General features: G+C 38.2%; 1 protein-coding gene across 1 annotated transcript in view; it reads left to right on the forward strand.

Moving 5' to 3' along the window:
* Positions 1-22,190, forward strand: part of ALLC (allantoicase) — a 98,932-nt gene that overhangs the window by 23,132 nt on the left and 53,610 nt on the right. The window contains 8 exon segments of the mRNA XM_044659565.1: positions 160-220; positions 687-748; positions 750-787; positions 3,940-4,027; positions 4,740-4,788; positions 5,693-5,787; positions 20,484-20,534; positions 21,694-21,781. Coding sequence (XP_044515500.1) covers positions 160-220; positions 687-748; positions 750-787; positions 3,940-4,027; positions 4,740-4,788; positions 5,693-5,787; positions 20,484-20,534; positions 21,694-21,781 — 532 coding nt within the window.

A 22,190-nucleotide genomic window follows, 5' to 3' on the forward strand; every position in this document is an offset into this window, starting at 1 on the left:
GAAAGTAATGAATTGGTCTGTTTACTAAGGGAAAGCAGTCCCTTCTGCCAGCCTAGGCAGGAGTTGAATTATGATGAGGGATAAAGAGATTGTCCTGTGTAGTGCATTCAGACCCCTTCCCTTGATCATCTCTGTCCTGGTTGTATTACAGACTCACAGACTTCGAATCGACTGAGAATCAGACAACTTGCTGCCATCTTACTGAAAGATGTACTCAGAGGTCCTGAGCCTTACTCAGAAATACTTAGCTTTGTAGAACTTTGTGGGAATGGAATGGGTTATTTGAGACTAGAGGTGTTATTATTGTATTCTATTTGGAGCTGACTGTCATAAAAAAATCATCCCTTTGGTCATCAAAAGCTCCTAGATGATCTCTTTCCTCTCCCCTCCTGTGAGGCATGAATTTTCTACCATTGGAGAAGTTTACACAGAATTAATAGTTGGCACTAGAAGGGACCTTAGAGATCACCTAGTCCAACACTCATTTTAGAGGTGAGGAGGCCAGAGAGAAGTGACTTGCACAAAGTCTCATCAATAGGTATTCAATGTCCAAGTTGGGGCTTATGCCCAGATCTTGTGATTCTAAGTTCAGTGCTCTTTCTATTTCATTATGCTGTTAAAACATTGCTTTCTCTTTAAAAAAATCATTTTTAATGAGATAGACTTTTAAATTAATCCCTTATCAGAAATTAATTCAATAATCCAGTTGCCCACAAGATTTCCAGAAGACATGATCACAGAATTACACAAAAGGAAAATACTTTGGTGGTCATCTGGTCCATTCATAGTATGCTATGAAGAACACTAGGTTTGAATAGTCCAACTCTACACATTGTTATATTTGTGACCTTGGGCAATTCTCTCCCTCTCTATCTCTGTTATTGCTTTCTCATCTGGAAGATGAAGGAGTTAGATCCTTTTCTGTGGTCCTTAAGGACCATTCTTACTTTAGGTGCAATGAAATTTGCCATTTTAAAGACAGGAAGTCAAGGCCCAGAGAAATCAGTTGATTGGAAGATGGGTTCCAAAGTCATGAAATAGAAGATCCAGAATTTAAAGGCACTTCTCAGTCTTTTGACTTCTAGCCTAACTGTTTTTCAACTATATCTCAGTGCTGCTTATAGTTGTTAAACTGAGTCAACCTATATTGTGAGGAAGAAATAAGCTTCACACATTGACTTTAGGGGAATGGTTAGGTAGATCCAGAGCCTGGGTACCCAAGGAAGGACTGAGTAGGGGGTGTCGTAACTAATGTTCCTCAGCTTGAGGCTACCTGGGGGTTCCTAGGGTGCTGGTGGTTAAGTACCTGGGTATATGAAAGTAAGCAAAAGAGAATCTGTTCTCAAGGAACTCATTATCTAGTGGAGAAGACCACATACAACTCTGCACAAATAAGATAAATTGAAAATAATCAACTGAAGCAAAGCAAAAGCTTTCTTTTAGAGGACGGGATTTTTTTTTAGCTGGACTTTGAAGGAAGTTAGGGAAGTCAGGAGGAAGAGATGAGGAAGGAGAGAATTTGCAGCATGGGGTAAAGAAGGTAAAAATGACCAGAGCTGGGAGATGGAGTATCTTGTTTGCAGAGCAGCAAAAGGACTTCAGTGTCACTGAACCACTGATTTCTTGGGGATGAGTAAAGTCTTCAAATTGAGGCTGGTTAACTACTTCTCAGTTATGTCGGAGGCTTGGTTTTGGCATTAATTAAACTGGCTGGCTGCTTAAGGTCCTTTCCAGCTCTGAAATACGTTATTCTGTGATGCCTCCGTATATAACGAGAGTTGTTTCCAGTTAATGTCAGGTCCCTGATCCATGTGGGAAAAGCCTCTCACATATTCTGGGAGCTTTGTAAGGATCAGATTTTCCATCTGAGAGGTGAGGTTTAATTTTGTTTTCATTTTTCTTTTCTTTATTGTATTTGGGGTGGGGGAAAGCCTTTACAATTTTCCAAGAGAGGTTATAACTTATGGAAACACTGTAAAATTATTTGTTTGGTATTTGGAAGTATGAAAGAATATTAACTTCTGGATTTGTGTATGTATATGAAAAATGCCATATTCCAAGACAATAAAACATAATGGCATTGCCTGAACTAGAACAAAGTCTCCATGACTCTCAGGGAAATTCTCATTTTTTCTTCAAGGAAATCTTAACTATTTTCACTAGGTTTAGGAAGTTAGTTGCATGATACATTAGGGGTGATGGCAGGTCCTGCCAATACCCAATTGTTTCCCTCACCAGTCTGTCACCTTATTCTGAAATTCTCACTATAACTACTGGGATGACCACAGCACTGGTTTTAAAAGACCTGGTTTTAGTCCTGACTCTTCCCTTAATTAGCTTTGTGACCTTAGGCTAGTCATTTATCCTTTCTTGAAATCATCTAACTCATTTAAATTTGAACTTGTTCCCATTGTTTAGCCATTTCCAACTCTTCATAACCCCATTTGAGTTTTCTTGGCAAAGATCCTGGAGTGTTTTCCCATCTCCTTTTCCAGCTCATTTTACAAAAGAGGGAACTGAGGCAAACAGAGTCACATAGCTATTAAGTGTCTAAGGCCAGATTTGAGGTAATCTTTAATGTCTTTTTAGCTCTGACATTTTTGGATTCCATCTAGTCCCTTCTCTGAGAGAAGCAAAAAGGGGTGATTCAATGGAAGAAGAAGGAAGCCCAAGTTTTCCTTCAATATATTATTATATGAAATGATCCAGTTTTCCATTAATTCTAGAAGCTTCTTGGCCTGTCCATCATAATCCATTTTGACTTCAGTCACATCCATGTCAGAAAAGAGAAAGGCAGTTAGAGGCACAGTGGATAGAACTCTGGACTTCTAGGCAGATCCAAGTTCAAACCCATCCTCACATATTTAGTAGCTATGTGACTTGACAAATTTATTTAACCTCAGTTTCCTAAATTGCAAAATGGGGATGATAACCTCTCAGGGTTGTTGTGAAGATCAAATGGGATAATAATTGTTTTTAAAAAAAGTCCTTAGCAGAGTGTCTGATATATAGTAGGTGCTATATTAATGCTTACTCTTTTCCCTTCCCATTGGGTTCAGTCTTCTAACTACTGCTTGATTTGGCAGATTGGGTCCTCAGAGAGGAACTATCTACTGTTTTTTTCAGATCTAAGGATAACCCCCCAAATATCAGGGTTTCAAATAATATATGTAACTTCCAAGCCCTTCCTGGTATGCTTCCCCAATATCAATCAACCAATTGAACTCCATTCACTTAAAAAAAAAACAAAACACCTTACCTTCCATCTTAGAATCAATATTATGCATTGGTTCCAAGGCAGAAGAGTTGAGTGACTTGCCCAGGGTTGTATAGATAGGTCTGAAACTAGATTTGAACTCAGGTCTTGGCTCTCCCCTGAGCCACCAACCTGGCCCCCTCCATTCATTTTCAAAATGGGATTTTTTTGAGAAAGGATAACAATAACAATTTTTTTTCAAAATAATTCCCCCAAGCTGGGGGACATACTCTCCCCTTACACATATTAGACATCTGAGGAGAGCAGATGCAAACTTGAAACATCACATAATGATAGTGAAAGGGATGTTTCCTACTTCTGATTCTGGGGGGTCTTTCTCCCTTCATGAAGTCCTTGTTAAATCCTATTTAGGTAAGATTTTTTTTCCGGGCTGGGAGGATGGGGTATCTTTTGAGAGTCCCAGAATTTGCCATTGTACTCAGGTGACTGTTCACATATACCTTTAGCCATTTGAGTCTGTCAGGCAGCATTTATTAAGCACCAAAGACTGTATTGGGCCCTGGGGATATAAAGGCAAAAAAAAAAGTTCCTGCCCTCAAGGAACAGAATTAAGGAATCTGAGTTTCCATCACCAAAGCAACAGGACCCAGAAACCTGTGTCTTCAGAGAGAATGGAGCTGAGAAGGAACGAACTTTTACAAACGATCTTGTTTCGGGCTCAGTTCCATCAGCTGCATGGACATTGTCAATAACAATAATCAAGAGCAGTTCTTTTTAAAAGCTCTTCACCAGATGGAGTCATTGACACTGGTTCACTTTTACCCCAAACTCGGCACATTTATAACCAGGCCATGTACGACATAATATCCAGAATCTTGAGTGGAAAAGAACTAGAGTGGAGCCAGTGAAATGGAGAAGCAATGGTTAATATAAAGGCTGTACCTTTATACCTTCTACCCTTTCCTGCTTTGGTTGGAAATAAATATAAATTACAATAAAACAAAAAGCCAGTGGGGGAGACAACAGGTAAACAAAGATGTATAGACAAGGTATAGACAGGAGAAACTGAAGACAGTTTCCAAGGGAAGGAATCAAGATTAAGGAAGACCAAGGAAAGGTTTTTTATAGAAAGTGGGAACATTAGCTAAGACTTGGAAGAAATCAGGGAAGGCAGGAGGGAGAGAGGAGGAGGGAGAGCATTTTCAGGCATGGAGGACAGCCCGTGAAAATGCTTGGAGGTGGAGATGGAATGGCTTATGTGAGGAACATCAGGGAAACCAGATGGAAACCAGAAACCATGCCTTGGGGGCATGGACGTTTCCAGACATTGGGCAGGGGTGTGGGGAGAATTGTTTCTGGAAAGGGTAAGATGGTGATAGAGAGGGAGAAAGGGAATAGGCAGAAGAGTGTATGTGTGTCTAGAGTAAAAGATAGCTTGTCGTAAGCAAGGCTAGACCCAGAAAACCAGAATACTATCCGTATTACCATAGAGGTGATTTAGTCCATTCCTCTATTTTTACAGATGATTAAACTGAGGCTCAGAGAGAGGTTAAGAGATCGCAGACTCGATGGTTTGTTTCATTTTTATTTTTATTTTCCCAGTACCTAACCCAGTGTCTGATATATAATAGTTGCTCAATAAATGCTTGCTAAATTTAATTGAATTTACATGTAATCTGAGAGGGTGCTTATAACTATTATGACCCGCATTTTGTAAATTAAGCAAAGAGAGGCTAAGTGATTTTTGCCCATGATGATATAGCTAGTAAGTAGTAAAGCCAGAATCCAAATGGAAATCTCATTCCAATTTTATCACTCCATTATGTTTAATCTATGAACATAATTTTCTGGTCAAGTATTTATGCCGTTCTCCAAAATGTTTAAGAAACATAAATAAATGCAGGATGCAGATCTGGGAGAACCTGGCTTCCTGTTGGGCCTGATGTGTATTTTCCAAACTTTTTTAAATGATGAAAACCCTAAGCACAATTATTTTGCCAAACCTAAGCACATACTTTGTGCCAAACCACAATATTGTTTTTCCTGTTAATGTTTAAACCAAACTTTGTATAAGGATTATAAAATACTAGAGATGGACAGGACCTTAGAGATCATGATAGCGTAATCCTATCATTTTACTGATGAAGAGACAGCTCCAGCAGCAAGTAACTTACTCAAGGTCATACTTTATACTGTATACTTTATACTGTCATACTGTATCTTTCTCTTAAAAAAGAAAAAAAAAAAAGGAAAATGAAGGCACCCTGCTTTAAAAAATTTTTCAAAAGGGTGGGAAGTTGTCCTATTTTCTTAAAACCAGAGGGAGGGAAGACTCACTACATCCCATCCAGCCTTCTGATAGCCTTCTGCATGGGCTGGGATGTGGATGTGAGATATCCCGTCTTCAGTGATAGTATGGAATTGCCAGAGCAAGTAGTCCTAGCTACTTATTCTGCTTTTTTGTTGGTTTTGCAGGAAGAATGGCTGATTACCCTAAGGAAGGCAAAACTGATGATATTCCAAGTTTCATCCAGTTAACTGACTTGGCATCTGAAAATGTAGGAGGAAAGGTAAGTGGAATTTGCCATCCTGTTAGCACCATCAAGTATTGAACGCAGTGGTCCTAATGACAGAAATGAGCTGATGCAGAGGCATAATTAGAACCATAAGAATCAGGCGGTAGGAAATGCCTCTTATTTTCCATGAACAAACCCATTATCTCTAAGGACGATGAAACAGGTTTTTTTTTTTTTTTCCAGCCCTTCTAAAACGGAGCAAGAATACTGAGCACTCATGTTGCATTTTTATAAGTTTTACAAACATTAAGTATCTGTAAAGATAATGTTCTGCAACCCGTCATCCCGCAATTATGTTCATTTCCAACTCACATCAGTTGGCTTGGTGTAGCCCAGCATAAGCCAAATGGATTCTAGTAATAGAGGGATGGATTATGTAGAATAAATAAAAGTTCTTAGATGCCTATTTTATGCATGGATCTCCTAATATAAATTAGCAGCATATAGTTTTACTTAATTATAATTTAATTTTTGGGTGTATGTGTACCTCCACTAATGATTATGGTGAACAAGAATGGGAAAACTTTGATTTAACAACACAGATTAGCAACTACTCTGCGAATTACAGTCTTAGAGGGCTGCCTTGAGCATGGAAAGCTTGAATGACTTGCTCAGGGTCATACAGCCAATATATGTCAGAGGTAGAACTTGAATCTAGATCTCCCTGGCTCTTTCTATCCACCAAACCATTACTGCTTGCTTCTGTATATGGTCTTATAAAGGATCTTAGATAACTTGTATTTCAATTGTGACTTGAAGGTTAGAAAGAGCTTTTCTTTCAACAACAACCCGGGGAGGTAGATAGTACAAGTGTTATTAGTCCCATTTTACAGATGAGGAAGCTGAGACCTGAAAAGAGACAGGGATTATGATCAGATCGCTAGTAAGTAGTAGAACTGTGACAGGAACTCAGGTTTTATGACTACAAGTCTAATCCCTCTGTCTTCTAAAATGAACCAATTTTAGATAGGTGTATTGTTGTATTTTATCAGTATGCAGTGGTACAAACTGGATTAGTCTTCATCTTCAAAGTACTTGCTTTTTTCCTCCCAGCTTTTCTGCCTTTGCTCATTAAATTCTCCAATTTCTGCTTAAATTTTTATCGATTTTTCCCAGTTCAATTCAAAAGTCATCTCCTCCAGGAAGCATTTCCTGATTTACTGATCAGAAATGGTCTTTCTTTCCTCTGAACTCTCTTAGTGCCTTATTTGTATATTGGTTATGCACTTGATATTTCTGAACAGTGATCGAGTACAGGTCCTGGAGTCAGGAAGGCTCATCTTCCAGTGTTCAAATCTGGCTTTACACACTTTTTAGCTGTGTGTTCCTGAGCAAGTCACATAACCATGTTTGTCTTAGCTTCCGTAATGATTTAATTCCTTGAATGAGTTGGAGAAGGAAATGGCAAACCCCTCTAGGATCTTTGTCAAAAAATAAACCCTGTCATGAGGAGTCTGAACCAACAACATTATTTTCTATTTTGCATTATAGTTGTGTGCGTGTTTGTCTTCCCTACCAGCTACCAGACTGACACCTTATTTTTACTATACTTTTATATTTCTTCGAGTGCTTGGCACACATAGACATTTAACAAGTGTGTATTTAATGGAATGAATATACTGTGTGTTTTAAAAATAAATGACTTTCATGAGATCATAGGATTTAGAGCTGGAAAGGACTTTAGAGATAATCTAGATCTGGGGTTCTTAACCTGCTTTGTGTTAGTTTGGCAATTTGCTAAAGCTTATGTTTCCCTTCTCAGAAGAATATATATATATATTGTGAATTTTTAATATATATATGTATATATATATTAAAAATTCACAATTCATAAGGCAATGATAAATTTCAGTAAGAAGTTAGCAAAAATAAAGATAATGTATTTTGTCATTCAAGTTCAATGACACCTTGAAATTTATCCATGGATCCCCTGGTGGACTTGGACTCCTGGTTAAGGAATCCTAATCTAGCTGTGGGACCCTGGGCAAGTCACTTAATCCCCACTGCCTAACCCTTAGCACTCTTCTGCCTTGGAATCAATACGCGATATTGATTCCAAGGTGGAAGGTAATGGTTTTAGAAAAAAAAAGAAACTCTGATCTGGTTCATCTATTTCATTTTACAGAGGAGAAAACTGAGGTCTAGGGAGGGAAATGCTTTGCCTGAGGTCACATCTCTTTTTATTTTTAAGAATATGTTATACTAAAACTGAGATATCTATTTAAAAATAATGATTCTATCTGTAACACTTCAATGGATCTATGATTTCATTAATGTGGATAATACCTTCCAAAGAACAATCTATAACTCATCTATTCCTTCTCAGCCTGTATCAGGCTTTTCCATGCCCCCCATAAAAGCTACAGAAGGGTTCCGCCAAATATAGTAGAGGCTTTGCTCTAGGAAAGCCTGTTGTTTTTAACACAGGGCAAATTCAAATCCAACAAATATTTGTTGAGACTCCGCTATGTTCAAGATATTGTGTGGGTGTGACAAGAACAAGGGAAATTTTTTTCTTTGGGGAAATTCCTTAATTTCTATTCTTTTATTTAACTGACCAGCACCCCATGCCTCCACTCTCAGTTTCCCCAGGAACCTTTAAAAAAACCCTCAGAGAAGTGGGAAAACAAGTAGAGAGTGCACTTTACCTCCAAGTTATCTGCATAGAAATCAATTTTTACTTCACATTGGCTCTACTCCAGGGGTTCAGAGTTTGGGTTTGACTTCAGATAATCATCTCAAAGTTCAGATAATTTTGAGTTCATCTACACTCTGGGGTATACAAAATTTGTTTTGACAGTTTAGCAAACACAACCTTGTGTGGTCACTTTTCTCTCTTTCTTTTAATTCTCCTTATTTCTTACTCTTCCTTTCTCTCTTTTCTTCCATTTCCCCAGAAACAATGATAGTGGAGAAAAGAGCCCTGGACTTGGTAGTGGTGGTAGGGTGAGAATCAGAATCCTGGTCCTGGCTCTTGCAGGCTTCATGACCTTGGACAAATCTCTTCTCCTCTCTGTCTCTACACTTGGTTTCACCATCAGAAAAATGGGAATAATACCGATCTTACTACCTTCCCCACAGGCTTGTTGTAATTCTTAGAGCACAAGAGAGATATGAGTTATTATTGTCATGCTTCTCTTATAACAGATTTATCCTCTCCTCATCTCTAATTTGGGGAAATATCAGTATTCTCTTCTCAGTAGGGTCTATAATTATTTATAATTATTATTAGTTCCATTATTAATATTATTAGTAGTTCCAAAGACTTGACTGAAAAGTAACAGAAACTGGAACTGAATTTAGAATTGAAAGGGACCTTTGATGTAATCTGGTTCCTCTCTTACTTTACCATTTTATACATGAAGAGATCTTTTTTCAGAGAGATCAAAAGATGCACCTACAGGTAACATAGGTAAGTAAACAACATAGCCAGTGTTCAGCTCCCGATAATTCCAGCATCTCTGCCCTTTCTAGCCTCATCATGTTCTATGGACATGAGTAGAGGAAGTGCCTCTGTTATCATACCTTCAGTCTATGTGAGCAGTAGATGAGTTGTTCTTGGAGTTCTTGGTCCTTTCTGTCAGAAGTGGGTGGCAGAAATCTACCACCATAATTAATTACCTTAAAATGAGAATGTTAGTGTCCATGATCTTTAATTCTTTTAAGTTGAGAGCCAGCTGTGTGACTCTGGGCAAAATCACTTAACCCCCATTGCCTAGCTTTTACCACTTTTCTGCCTTGGAACCACTGCTTTGATTCTAAGATGGAAGTTAAGAGTTTAAAAAAATTGAGAGCCATATCTAGGGTAGAGTAATTGGAAATTTGCTCCAGAGAGTTGAAATTTAAAGATGGTTAAAACAAAGGAGGCATCAATAAATAACTCCCACAGGTGTCTAGCATTATGTAGATGTTGGCATCATCAGAGATGCAAGGGACGTTGGGAACCATCTAATCTGAAGCAAGAATCTTCCCCTCCGTGGCTTGCTTGACAACTGGTCATCTCCTTCAAAGCTAGCAGAAATATCTAATAGCAACTAATTAGCAGGAATTGTTTAAAATAGGGAGCGACCAGATGGATTACTTCCTCCATACTGGTAAGCTACTCTTCCTGTCCTGCTCTTTCTTACTACAAACTGAATCTGTCTGTCTGTTCACTCTGTGCACATTTTACTATTATGATTTTGTCTAAATCCTGCTACCCATTACCCAAACTCTACTTCTACTCTTATTACCCAAACTCTACTTTTATCAATAAAATAGCTTCAGAAAAGTATGGGGAGATAGATATGATAGTTCAGTTGGCTTATACCCCTGTCATCATTTTTCCTTTGGCAGCAGCACATGGAGTTAGAAAATCAAAGATATACCAAGTGACAGGCATGAGAACCCTTTTAATTCTAGAATTCTTAGACTTTATGCCTCTAACTTTTATTAAGTGGTTTCTAATCCTCAGAGAAGTTACGGTTCAAATTTCTGCCTTCAAAGTTGGAGTGAGGAAAGTTCTTTCACTTTGTTTTCAAGATTCGTCACAATCTTTTTATAATATTTATATAATTACATCCCCAAATAACATGTTTATTTTGTATTTTGTTTATATTTATTTTGTCTCTCCTGGTAGAATATGAGCTCTTTGAAGGCAGAGAACCTAGTCTTTTTTTTTTTTTTCTTTCTACCCCTAGTACCTAACACCATGCCTGGAACATAATAGATGCTTAATGAAGGCTTGCTGACCAATTGAAATGCCCTTCCCCAATCCTATCTCTCCATTTCACCACATACTTTAAGGATAGGAGAGGGCCTATAGTCTACCAGTTGACTCTTGATGTGTTTAAAGTTTTCTATCCTAAATTAAATATAAGAAGTTTTTATTTGGAACATTTTTCTTGTTTTTCACATTCCCAAAGACACACTTGTAAGCTTATTGGACTCTTAAAATAGGATAAATACAGCTTTTTGGCATTCATTCATTGATCCATACACGCATCCATTCATCTAGCCATTCCTCCCTTTGACCAACATTTATTGAATGTTTAACATTAGCAGGGCTTTTAAACAGAAGAAGGATTACATTTGTTCTCTTTGGCTCCAGCGAGCAGAACTACAAATGTTGGGTGGAAGCTGCAAAGGAGCAGATTTAAGTTTGATGTAAGGAAACATTTCTCAATGATGAGGGCTTTCTGAAAAAGTGGAATGGGCTGCCTCAGGGGGTAAAGGGTTGTCCATCATTTTATGATGGGGCAAAGCTCTATTTTCAAGCGGAGGCTTGGCTGACGGGTTTTGATCTAGGACAGTGATGGGCAAACTTTTAAAAGAGGGGGCCAAAGGAAAGGAAATGCTCATCTGTCAGTCTGTGTCTAAGGCAACTCTTTTGAAGTTTCATTGTATTGTATCCTACTCATTGTATTCGTCAGATCAGGAATAATGTCTCTGTGGTCAGATAGAACATTTCAGGGGGCCGCGTCTGGCCCATCACTGATCTAGGAGATTCTTGATCAGGCAATGAGATGATTTCCAAGGTTCCTTGCATCTCTGCGAGTCCAAGATTCCAAGATGCTAGGAATTATTTATAGAGTGCTATGAGGTTTAAAAAGTGATTTCCTCTCAACAAACTTGTAAGGTAAGTGGAGAAAGTATTATCTTCATTTTTTAAGATGAGGAAACAGTTAATGAGAGCAACAGCAACAACAATAACAGTCATTTATATAACAGGCAGCTAGGTGGCTCGGTGGTTAGAGTACAGGACCAGGAGTCAAGAAGACCTGAGTTCAAGTCTGACCTCAGATGTATCCTAGCTGTATGACCCATGGCAAGTCACTTAACTTCTGTCTGATAGAAAAGGATCTATTAGATTCACTGGAGAAGAAATTGGCAAACCACTCCAGTATCCTTGCCAAGAAAACCTCGCAGATAGCCATGGTCCATAGGTCATGAAGAGCTGGGTACAACCGAACAACAGCATTTATATAGTACTTTAAGATCTGCAAATTGTTTTATATATGCTATTTCATTTGATCTTTGCAACAACTCTGGGAGCTAGGTACTATTATTCCTATTTTACAGATTGGAAAACTAATGCAGAGAGAAGTCAAGTGATTTTTTCATGGTCACATAAACACATAGGAAGAATAAGATGCAGTCTGTGTTTTTATGGAGCTTGCAATCTAATTGAATAAATGTCTCTCCTGGGCCCTCTTTTCCTCTCAATACTGCCTTCTTTAGTGATTTCATCTACTTCCACGGGTTTAGCTATCACCTTTATAGGAACAACTCCCCAATCCATTTATCCAGCTCAAATTTTGCCCTTGCAGGCTTTAAGCTTTCATCTTTAAGCTCTTGGTAGACTTCTCTACCTGGGTATTCTGCCAGGATCTCAGACGCTGTGTGCCCAACAGTGAACTCATCATCCTCTAGATTTCTTATAGATTTTATCCTCCCAACTTCCTTTTTTTCTGCTGATTTGTCACTTCCAGTTCTAGGCTTGAAACTTCAGGGTCGTTTATGATTTTTCCCTCTCCCTTACTTCTCACATCCAATAAGTTGCCCAGTCCTGTCAATTCTATGTCCAGAACGTCTCTCACTTGTTTCCTCCTCACTTACAAGACTACTCCCCTTGTTCATTTCTTCATGTCTCGACCATTGCTAGAGCCCCTTAATTGGTTTCCATGCTTCTAGGTGGTCTCCTCTCCAAGCCATCCACCACACAACTTCCCAAATAATCTTCCCAAAACACAGAGTTGACATTCCCAAGACACACTGCCCTCCAACCAAAAGGTTTTCAAAAGATACTGTCTTTTTCTTTTTGATAAAAATATAAACTTAAATAGCATGTAAGGGTCCTCTAACAAATGCTTAAAATCTGCTGGCATATTTTTATATTACTCTCTTTCACTCTACTTACTTTCTACCATACTGAATGGAACTCATTGCTTCCCAGACTCAGTACAATATCTTCCTCTTCCCTAGGACTGGAAATTCTTACTTTATTTAATCTCTGCCTTTCAAAACTTGTCTCTTCCTTTGACTCATCTTTGGTGTCACTTCTTCCGTGTATTTGGCCCTGCCTTCTCCCTCTTTCCCAACACGTTTTCCATGTTTTTTATTTTTCTCATTTTCCTAGAAAACTTTGTCTAGATTTTTCCTTTGTCCTTATAATTTGATCTCATCATCATTTTCTGTATGTGCATTGTATCTCTCACCCCAACCAGTAAAATGTAAGCATCTTGACAGTAGGGATTGTCTCATCCTAAGGTAGTGGTTGAATCCATGTTACTCCCTTATTCAGAACCCTGTTGTGATTTCATATTGTCTTAGGATAAAATAGAAATTCTTCATTTTGGTAATCTGGCTCCAACTATTTTTTTCAGACTTATTTTACATTATTACTCATGATGAGCTCATTTCATAATACATTCAAAGATACTCTTAATAATTACCCTGCACTGGTCATTATGTTATCTCCTGCTTCCAGTTGGAAAATCTGTCCCTCTCACCTGGAATGCACAGACTCCTTTTTTGTACCTTTTAGAATCCTCATCCAACATGACTGGTTGGCCCTGCTCTTTACTGAGGTCCAGCCTGTTACATTTTACACCTCTTCCATCACTGCTTTCACTACAGTTGTTAGAGACCCTGAGAGAGTTTGGGAATCTCTTTTCTCTGCCACTGGCTTGATCCCCAACTCATTGTTTTCCCCATTTTAGAGACCCTACCACTCCAGTCCCATTTAAGCACTTAATATCAGATTAGCTTTTACAAAAAAGATATTTATTTCAGAGACATAAAAAGATCAAATGTCTAAACATTTGACATAATTCTCCTTTGAATACCATCTTGGTTTCTGAGAAACTGTGAGATTAGGCTCACAGTTTAGTTCAGATCTTATCTACTCCCATCAAGTTCAAGTCCCAAACTCCAAAAAGCAGGCATCCTAGACCCTTTGTCCTCAGGTTTTGCTCCTGGTCTGATTGCAACATCAAACCTGGATTTTTAGACTCCTAGGTGTCCTTGTCTCATAGTAAATCTTAAAGTTCTTTATAAATTTAAGTTATTATCATGAGTCACCTGATGAGGTAGTGTAGATTTGTAGCTTTCACAGATTGGATTTTTGGTGTAAGCAATCAAAGGTTCAACTTTTGATCTGGTTCTATATCCGTCTTGTTTTGGAATTTAGATTTCAATGCCAAGAGGGCAGGAAATCCACTTTTACAAACATATGTTCTGGGAAAAGGCATTTACTACTTTACAGTTTTATCAGATAGCTCTGAATACTCAAAAGGAATGTGGAGTCTGAAAATCAGCCTGGTACATTTGTGTGAAGATTAGTTTTAAAGATTTGTCACATGAAAGTTCTCATAAGCCATACTGCTCTTTTGATGCCAAATCTGGGAGTATGAAATTATTGACATTTTCGAAAGAGTTGCTAATCTAGCTCTATCTTGGTCTAGAGCAGGCAAGTCTTCCTCTAATACTACTTGGGCTTTTTACAAAGGTTCACTTATACTGTAACCTTTTTGTCTGATGGCAGATCTGTAAGGTCTAAATTCTGCTCAAAAATCCTATGGCCCTGTATAGCTAAAAAGCAAGAAGGAAGAGCTGGTATTCTGCATGATATAAGACATAGAGCTCAAGAAAAGAACAGTTTGACCCCTTTAGGAGAAGTTGCATGTCAAGGAGAAATCCTGCATCATTAAATGTGGTCTGTGATATGTTTTTTTTTTTAATTAAAATTTTTTTCCCCATGGTTACATGATTCTTGTTGTCTCCTTCCCCTTTTGCCCGCCTCCTCCCAGGGTTGAAAGGCAATTTCACTGGGATATATATATATTATATATATATAATATATATAATATATATATATTGTCACTCAAATTCTATTTCTATATTACTCCTTTTAAAACCAAAACCCCAAATCATATACCCATATAAACAAGTGATAAATCACATGTTTTCTCCTGCATTTCTACTCCCACAGTTCTAGATATGGATAGCATACTTTTTCATAAGTACATCAGAATTGTTCTGAATTGTTATATTGCTTTTAGTAGCAAAATCATTTACATTTGATTATCCCACAAGATTGCAGTTACTGTGTATAATGTTCTCCTGGTTCTTATTTCACTCTGCATCAGTTCATGAGAGTCTTTCCAGTTCTTATAGAAATGAAGCAGTTCATCGTTCCTTATAGCACAATAGTATTCTGCCACCATCACATACCACAATTTGTTCAGCCGTTCCACAATTGAGGGGGACACCGCCTCATTTTTCAATTTTTTGCCTGTGATATACTGTTGATGGAAGTTATGTTTCCCACTGGGGAATCAATAGCACTTTCAATGATTCCAAGCTGCTCACTACCACAAAAGTCTAGTTCTTTAACAATGACATTTTCCTGGAGGTACTTTGTGGCTATGAAACAGGGAGTACTAGGATGTCAGAAGAATCATAGATACAGGTAAGGTGGAGGGCATTGGGGAAGAAGGTGGTGGTGGGGAAGAAGGCTGCAACCTTTTTTAAATGATGGTTTGGAATAAAGTGATCTCAGAGATGGCATTGAGGAGATATGTGTGACTTGACAAGGAAGTGAGAAAAATGGTAAGGAGAATAGGTGGACAAACTGAGAAGCTACTCTGGTATTTATGAAATATCAAAGGAGCCAGAGAAAAGTTTCCACCACTTTCCACTGATTCTCTATGGAGGATTTATGGAAAGATCGAGACTAAGAATTGTATGTGGCATGGATTGATTGCAATCCAAACTGGTGGAAGGATCATAAGTCTGTGGGTTATGGAAGGAAGCACAGAGAAGGGTAGAGATGGAATAGGATTGGTTGGGACAAACAATAGGAAAACCTCATTAAGTTGCAAGAAACCAGCTTCCTTGTCTATTTCTCCTGGTCAGTCAATCAATCAAGAACAAATATTTATTAAATATTTCATCCAAGACTATGATCTAAGCACTGGGGGATATAAAGATAGAAGTAAAACAGCCCATGCTCTCATAGAGCTTATACTTTATGGCAGGGTAGGGGAATGGGGTGGAGAAGGGAACATGTCATTGGGTGAGATACCCGCTGGGGATCCTATAAGTAATAGTAATAATAAAATTCACTAATAGTGTATTTTATATATAATATTTTATTATCTTATTCAGAGGTAGTTAGATGTTTCAATGGATAGACTACTGGGCCGGTAATTAGGAATATATGCATTCAAATCTGGACTTGGACAGGAATTCCTAGCTTGGTGTAATCCTGGGCAAATCACTCAACCTCTGTTTGCCTCAGTCTCTTAATTTATAAAATGGGAATAATAATGGCATCTAACTCCCAGGGTTGCTGTGAGATTAAAATTACATAATATTTATAAAGCACTTAGCACAGTGGCTGCCACATTGTAGGTACTACATAAATACTAGCTATTATTATTATTGTTAGGATCTCACAACAACCCTTTGAGGTTGGTGCTTATAACATTATTATTTTCACCATTTTGCAAATGAGGAAACGGAGACTGAGAGAGATTCAGTGACTTACTTGCTCATGGTCACACAGTAAAGACTTTAAAGAGTGAAATCTTCTTAACTCCAATTCCTGAACTCTATCCACTAACTGCCACTCTACCTTCACTAAGCAAAAGGTAGAAGGGAACTAAATTAATATTTCCTCCTGGCCCTACCTGAAACTCTCTGATGTACAGAAAGGACACTGGATATAGAATTAGAGAATTTGAATTAAAAATCCTTGATTTTGAGTTACTAACTGTGAGATCTTGGGCAAGTCAATTTGCTTGAACTTTAATTTCCTCATCTATGAAATGGGGATAATCTATTGTGAAAGTCAATTGAGATAATAATCTAGTAGTATGAGCCAAATGAGATAATGGAAACTTTAAGGCCTTGGATAAATGTCCTCTGTGTCACCCGAGGTTGGGGTAATTTGAGGTAAATCACCAGCTGTTCTCAATCTGCCTGAAACCAACAAAATTTTGGTGATAGATGATGACGCAAAACAACTGTTTGGCAAACACTAACTGATGCTTCATTATTAGGATATTTAGAATACACCAGAGGTGGGCTTGTTAGCTTTGCAGAAGTCAATGACCAGGCTTCACTGTTTGACTGTAAATATTTGTGTGCCAATGACACATTTGCAAGTGTTAAGGATGTGGAGACTCAGGATGTTAGTAACTGGAGGGTCACTCCCCCCTGACATAGCTAAAGGCTTCTGAGAGTTTACCCTGAGCAGTAAGATGACAGTAAAGCCATTTTATATAGGATGACAGGGGCATGGATAGGACTGTTTAGACCTTTGGGGGATATCCCTGAACCTTAGGCTCTTAGGAACATCCAGGAGAAAGCTAAGCTTTCCACAATAACTTCATGAGGAGCAAGTCCCCATCTTCCCACTGGGGCTAGACATCCAGTGGAGTTACGTGGTTGGGATGGAGGGAATTTAAGGCCACTTCCAGCTCTAGTGTTCTGTGACAGATCCACAAAGGTGTAAAAATTTTAATGATTGAATGAGAATACGCCGTAGTTTAGTGAGATTATTAGACTGGAACCCAGGATCCCTGATGCCTCATCCTGTATTCTTTCCACTATACTCCATTGCCTCTCTAATGCCCGACTCCATGAAATGACCTTGGGCACTTCATTTCTCAACTTCAATTTTCTCATTTGTAAAATTTGAGGGTTGGAACAACTACTTTCTTTTTCTTTTCTATTTTTTAACATTAATAATTTATCTATTTAATTTAATTTTTATTATCATGCAAAACACTTCCATATTGGTCATTGTTGTAAGAGCACACTCATACAACACCAAAATAAAACCATAACTACACTGATGTGAAAGAGTTTGCTTTGATTTGCATCCATCTAACTCTAATAGTTCTTTTTCTAGAGGTGGATAGCATTCTCCATCCTTCTTCTTCTTCTTCTTCTTTTTTTAAACTCTTGTACTTCGGTGTATTTTCTCATAGGTGGAAGAGTGGTAAGGGTGGGCAATAGGGGTCAAGTGACTTGCCCAGGGTCACACAGCTGGAAGTGGCTGAGGCCGGGTTTGAACCTAGGACCTCCTGTCTCTAGGCCTGACTCTCACTCCACTGAGCTACCCAGCTGCCCCCTCCATCCTTATTCTTTTAAGATTGTCTCAGATCATTGCCTTGAGGAGAGTAGCCAAGTTTTCATAACTGATCATCATATAATATTGGTATTACTGTGTACCATGTTTTCTTGGTTCTGCTTATTTCACTCTGCATCAGTTTCCGCAGATCTTTTCAGCTTTTTCTGAAATCATTTTGCTAATCATTTCTTATAGCACAATAGTATTCTATCACAATCATGCACCACAACTTGTTCAGCCATTCCCCAATTGATGAACATCCCCTCAGTTTCCAATTCTTTGCCACCACAAAAAGAGCTGCCATTAATATTTTTGTACAAGTAGGTCCTTTCCTCTTTTTTTTTTTTATCACTTTGGGATACAGACTCACTAGTGGTCTTACCAGATTAATGGGTATGCACAGTTACATAGACCTTTGGGCATAGTTCCAAATTGTCCTCCAGAATGAGACCAACTACTTTCCAAGGACCCTTAAGGCAGGTTACAAAGGAGAGGTGCCATGAGACAAAAGAAAAAGATGTAAATGCAAATAAAGAGCCTGAAGAATGTAGAAGGGAGAGATCATTTGTAGCTTGGTAGCTGGCTCCAAGGATTTTTGGAATAGAGAGTAGCTGAGTTTGAACCAGAAGAAAGACAGGTGAAGACCTGATTCTATGCATAGGCAGAGGGGAACAAACCTATTCTAGTGCTTGGCACTAAGCCTGGCACATACTCAGTGCTAGTTATCTGACTGTTAAGGAAACAGTAGAAAAGAGATTGAGAATGAGGAAAGAGAATGAGATTCCAGAGAAAAGTGGAGACATTAGAATGTAAATGGAAAGGTTGGCTTCCAGGTCACCTGAAAGTGAGGGAAGCATTTTGTATATTGTACTATATAGAGTGGCCAATTAGGAAGCCAGCACGAAGGGACAAAGAGATGTAAGAGCCCCGAGCTCAAAGAGCTAGAAGTTGAAGAGACACCCTAAAAGACTTTTAATCCAACTTCCTCATTTTTACAAATGAAGAAACTGAGGCCAAGGAAGGATCTTATCCAAGGTCAAATCAATAATAAGTGGCAGAGGGTAACAAAAGAAAGGGCACCAGCATTTATTAAATAGTTACTTTGTGCCAGGCTCTTTGCTAAGTGCTTTGTAAGTATTATCTCATTTGAGCCTCACAATTTAGGAGGTCAGATTTAAATCCAGCTTCTTTGATTCTAGAGCCAGTGTTGATGTTGTTTAGACATGTTCTACTCATTATGAGCCCATTTGAGGTTTTCTTGGCAAAGATATTGGTTTGCCACTTCCTTCTCCATCTAATTTTACAGATGAGGAAATGGAGGCAAATAGTTACATGACTTGCCCAGGGTCATACATCCAATAATTGTCTGTGTCAGATTTGAACTCAGAAAGATGAGTCTTCTTGACTCTAGCCCCAGCACTCTCTATCCATTGTGGCACGTGGCCATCTCCAGAATAGTAATCAACTATTTCATACAGCTGAACCCACTTGGGTCACATCATTTTCCTTCCTTCCTTTCTCTGTTTCTGTCTCTGTCTCTGTCTCTGTCTCTGTCTCTGTCTCTGTCTCTGTCTCTCTGTCTCTCTCTCCTCTTTCTTTCAAAAAATACTCTTACCTTCTGTCTTAGAATCAATACTAAATATAGGTTCCAAAGTAGAAGAGCAGTAAGGGTTAGACAATTGGGGTGGTTAAGTGACTTGTCCAGGGTCAGATAGCTAGGAAGTGTGAGGTAATATTTGAACCCAGGACCTCTTCTCTCCCTGCCTGGCTCTCTTTCCCCTGAACTACTTAGCTATCCCCACACTGTCCTTTTCACATAGGTACAGATTCGATTCTGATATGATGATTGGGTAAAAAGAAAAATGTGATTTTATTTTGTATTGACAAAGTATGTAATAATACTGGATGAAATTCCATGTTGGGTCACCTTTATTTTTTAATAATACCTTTTTAAAGATGGTATTATTTCTTGTAGTGTATTTTGGGTGCTGAATTTAAATCTGGTTGGAGATCTAATTTACTAGCTGTGTTCTGAGCCTCTGTTTCCTGGCTTATAATATGTGTGTTCCTTCTATATGAAAGGACTAAGAGGAAATCTTAAACAGTAAAGCTCTGGTAGAAAAGCAAGTGCATTTTCTCAAGACTTGAGTTTAGGGCTACTGTTAGATCTGTAATTGAGAGTGACCTGTGGAGAGTTTGACTCAGGGACTCTTTTAACCTTTTTTCCCAAAAGCCTTTGCTTTTTTTGTACCAGGGATAGTTATTTCCGCTTCCCCCCATTTTACTTACTCTTTTTGCAAAGGGTAAGAAGTTACCGCCTCTGCATCCAGATGGTTTAGGGGAATTGTGAACAAAGGGTGGGAGAGGAGAGATTTGGATGTGTCTGTCTGCTGGCAAAGCAATCTCAACATTTAAAAAGCACCATCTCTTAACTGCAGATTGTTTCTCTCCCCTAGGGCAATTTTGCATCTTCTTTTTATTGCGGCTCCTAATGTTTCACTGGGGAGTGAAATAAAATGGTTTTTAATTTATGGTTATTTTATCTTTACTTCTTTTTTTATTTGTCTAGATTTTATTTGCAACAGATGACTTTTTTGCTCCTGCGGAAAACCTTTTAAAGGTATAGTAAATTGACATCGTGCAATTTGGTGGGTTGGCATGCAAGTGATCTATGGAGACATGTTAATTAAAATCTACTAGTACATTTGTGATGGGAACTATGTGTGCCAGTGAATGAGATTGTCAGAACATTAGAAGCAGATATAAAAATTAGCATTTTTCCTTGCTAAAACAGAACTTTTTCTTGCTTTATTTACATGGATACTCTGATTTCTTAACAGAATTTTTGTTGTGGATACATCACTTTCTGGGGAAAAGACTGAACTTCCCACGTTTTTCTACTTTCTTATCAATAGGCTACTTAATTTTGTTATGAAAAGTATCCCTAATTTTGAAAAAAAAAAGTAGTAAGTTTTTCAAATGAAAACCAACACCACAGAAAAGCTTTAAGAATCTATATTTAATCACCAAGGACAATCATAGTAAATTGGAAAGATGCTGAGCACAATGATAGATGCCCTGGGTTTCAGACTGGGCTGTGACTTATTCGTGATGGGATCTTGGGGAAATTACTTACCTTTTCTGATCTATGGCTCCCTGGCCTATGAAAATGTAAATAATAATCCCTGACCTATCTTCTTCTCAAGGTTGGAAGGAATGACCAAAATGGCAGCTGGGGAGTGATTATAAAACAATTTGAAGATCTTGTGGAATTAATTATGAGGGGATTTTATTTCTATTAACAAGTGCCAACAGGGCTTAAAACCTAAAAGCTATGATTTTAAAAGAGTAGATTTTCTTTTCTGGATATAAAAAAAATAAAGTAGACTTTCATCCACCTGAAATAATACATAGTATATAGTATAGTAGATGTCTCTAAAGGTAAGAGCATGATTAAATAGCTTCTTAAGGATACTTACAGTCCTAAGATTTTATGTTTATGTTATCTATCTCTTCCTGTACTACCAAAGTTAGTCATGGACCAAGTGTGATAAAGCTAGGAAGAACTTTGGAAACCACTTAATTTAATGCCTTCAATTCATAAAGAGGACACTAGTCTAAAAAGATTAACGGACAGGCCAAGATCATTGAGCTGCCTAGTGATAAAGCTGTGACTAGGACACAATATGATCTGTTCTTTCTCCAGTGCCATATTGTCTCCCTATAGCCGGGAATGCATGAATAGTCATTCTGAAAATTGTCTTACACATTTGCTTTAGAAAAACAGGCCTACCTACAAACCGAAAGAATATACAGAGTTCGGAAAATGGATGGATGGATGGGAAACCAGAAGGAAGAGGACTCCAGGTAATAAAATCATCTTTAGACTGATTAAAGTTCTTTTTTAAAAAATTTATTTTACTTTCTGTCTTGGAGTCAATACTGTGTATTGGCTCCAAGGCAAAAGAGTGGTAAGGGTAGGCAATGGGGGTCAAGTGACTTGTCCAGGGTCACATGGCTGGGAAATGTGTAAGGCCAAATTTGAACCTAGGACCTCCCGTCTCTAGGCCTGGCTCTCAATCCACTGAGCTACCCAGCTGCCCCCTAAAGTTCTTGAAAAGCTGGGCTGTCATGAGTTTGAGAGAGAAATGGGGTTAATTATATACTAGACACTTGGCTAGTATTCTGTTACTTTAAAAGTAAGGTCTAGGTATATTCGAAATCAATTTGAACAATTCTGTTCTACTGCTAGAATGGTCTATTGTTTGTTTATTTG

The sequence above is a fragment of the Gracilinanus agilis genome, chromosome 2 (assembly GCF_016433145.1).
Source record: "Gracilinanus agilis isolate LMUSP501 chromosome 2, AgileGrace, whole genome shotgun sequence".
Classification (NCBI taxonomy): Eukaryota; Metazoa; Chordata; class Mammalia; order Didelphimorphia; family Didelphidae; genus Gracilinanus; species Gracilinanus agilis.